This window comes from Cariama cristata, unplaced genomic scaffold (assembly GCF_000690535.1).
Source record: "Cariama cristata isolate BGI_N322 unplaced genomic scaffold, ASM69053v1 scaffold23530, whole genome shotgun sequence".
NCBI lineage: Eukaryota > Metazoa > Chordata > Aves > Cariamiformes > Cariamidae > Cariama > Cariama cristata.
The window spans coordinates 13,848-14,092 of NW_009596673.1; the positions used below are offsets into that span (position 1 = coordinate 13,848).

The window sequence follows — 245 nt, forward strand, 5'->3', positions numbered from 1 at the left end:
CCCGGCACCGCCAGGATGAGACTAGGGGCCAGGCTGCAGCCCAGGGTCCCTGCCCTGTCCTGGAAGGGCTTCAGTACCTGTGCAGGAACCGGCTCCTCTGGCACAGGATCCTCCTTGGGCTCTGCAGGAGCCTCTGTTGGGGGAGTTTTCTTCATTGACCTGGACAGGACAAGGGTGTAAATCATTGCTGGGAAGAGGCCCCATCTCCTGGCTGAAAGCCTGTTCCAATGCTTGATAACCTTTTT

At 58.4% G+C, this 245-nt stretch overlaps 1 protein-coding gene across 1 annotated transcript in view; it reads right to left on the reverse strand.

The window, feature by feature from the left end:
• LOC104166976 (G2/mitotic-specific cyclin-B3) overlaps positions 1 to 159 on the reverse strand; it is a gene marked incomplete at its 5' end in the record, with an annotated part of 2,790 nt that extends 2,631 nt beyond the window's left edge. The window contains one exon of the mRNA XM_009707095.1: positions 78 to 159. Within this exon, the coding sequence (XP_009705397.1) occupies positions 78 to 159 (82 nt within the window). The remainder of the gene's footprint in view (positions 1 to 77) is intronic.
• Between the last annotated feature and the right edge of the window lie 86 nt (positions 160 to 245).